The sequence below is a fragment of the Vollenhovia emeryi genome, unplaced genomic scaffold (genome assembly GCF_000949405.1).
Source record: "Vollenhovia emeryi isolate VEMERY1.0 unplaced genomic scaffold, V.emery_V1.0 DF949248.1, whole genome shotgun sequence".
Taxonomy (NCBI): domain Eukaryota; kingdom Metazoa; phylum Arthropoda; class Insecta; order Hymenoptera; family Formicidae; genus Vollenhovia; species Vollenhovia emeryi.
This window is the reverse complement of record NW_011957118.1, coordinates 1-1,366: the sequence shown is the minus strand read 5'-3', so window position 1 is coordinate 1,366 and position 1,366 is coordinate 1. Positions and strand designations below refer to the sequence as shown.

The following is a 1,366-nucleotide window of genomic DNA, read 5'->3' as shown; positions in this document are numbered from 1 at the left end:
CCCCGTAAACAAAATGATAGCAGATTTTTGGTAGACTGGCAACAGATTTCATCGAAACATTTCTGCAAATTGGCATCATCTGCGTCCGCATTCAGTCTGCGTTCTGCTGCAAGACTTTGCTGACATGCTCGGGCAACTGCAGATTGTCGTCAGGAACCGAGCAGGATCTGCGCGGCAGTTTGATGGCAGATTGGTGGTAAAAACTGAGTAGGATTTGTCGTTTAATTTATATTTTTACCGTTTTTGTTCCTTTCATTACAAAGATGAAAATAAGTAAGTAGTCCTTTAAGATTTCTACGCACTCGATACACAAGAGTGCAAGACAGTTCATTTTAGCACTTCCAAAAGATGACCAAAATCTCACGTGGATGTGTTAATTTATAATACCGCGTGCGGGGGGTGTTCTTTTTACGAGAAAGTGTCATGCCGCGTGTCCAGGTAGAGGGAACGTTACGCTACTAAACGACAAAGTTTGCTCTGTTTTGTTACCAATCTACCGACAACTTGTGTCAACAAATTCTGCTCGGTTTCGGCTGCAATCTGTCGCCATGTTGCGTGAGCAGGTTCTGCTGAATGTCTGCCGCCAATCTGCTGTCTAAACATGTTATCAAGCTTCATTATATATGTATCTGTTGATGTTCTGCCCACATTATGTGATATATCAGAGTCTGTATAAAATTTGTAGTCTTTCTGTCGACAAAATTTGGAAACAGTGTTTTCTGAAATCTGTTCTCTATAGGCTGCCTGATCAATTAACCATGAAAATAATTGCCTAAAGAAATATTCGGTATTGCTTTCCGTGAGGTACAAACCATTTGTGGCGTCTATATTATTCATCCCAAACCCTTCCGCTTCCGTATAACTAACACCCATGTACACTCCGGTACGTGATCCTCTCACACTCATGGGATTGACACCAGCATCAACTATCGCCTCGTACGTGACTTCTAACAGCATGCGTGCCTGTGGGTCCATTATATGTGCCAGCTTGGGAGGTATTCCGAAAAATGAGGCGTCAAAGCTACTGAGGTCCTTGATTTTGCCATATTTGGATAATAACTCGTGCATATCTGCTGACCAACGACAATCGTCATCAGAGACCATGTCTATTCCTTTCATGAGATTCTCTTTAAATTCCTCAATATTAGACGATCTAGGCAGGCGGCCTGAAACAAACGTATATTTTTCAATATATTTTGTTCTCACGATACAGTCATTCGCGACCGACAATTACCTGATATGCCTGTGATGACGATATCACCGTCGTTGGAATACGGTATCCCATTTCCAAACGTGGATTCACGCGTCGCGGAACTGTTGACAGATTCAAATTGAACAGGCATCTTACCGAAGAAGATCGCTATCG

General features: G+C 42.4%; 1 protein-coding gene across 1 annotated transcript; it reads right to left on the bottom strand.

Annotated features, from left to right (window-relative positions):
- Positions 1-7: 7 nt before the first annotated feature.
- Positions 8-1,359, bottom strand: LOC105555941 (probable polyketide synthase 18). Its single transcript, XM_012002994.1, has 2 exons — positions 1,235-1,359; positions 8-1,166 (listed from the first exon to the last, which is right to left on the bottom strand). Exons 1-2 carry the CDS (start codon positions 1,341-1,343, stop codon positions 451-453), a joined length of 825 nt encoding a protein of 274 aa, XP_011858384.1. The 5' UTR covers positions 1,344-1,359; the 3' UTR covers positions 8-450.
- Positions 1,360-1,366: the final 7 nt, after the last annotated feature.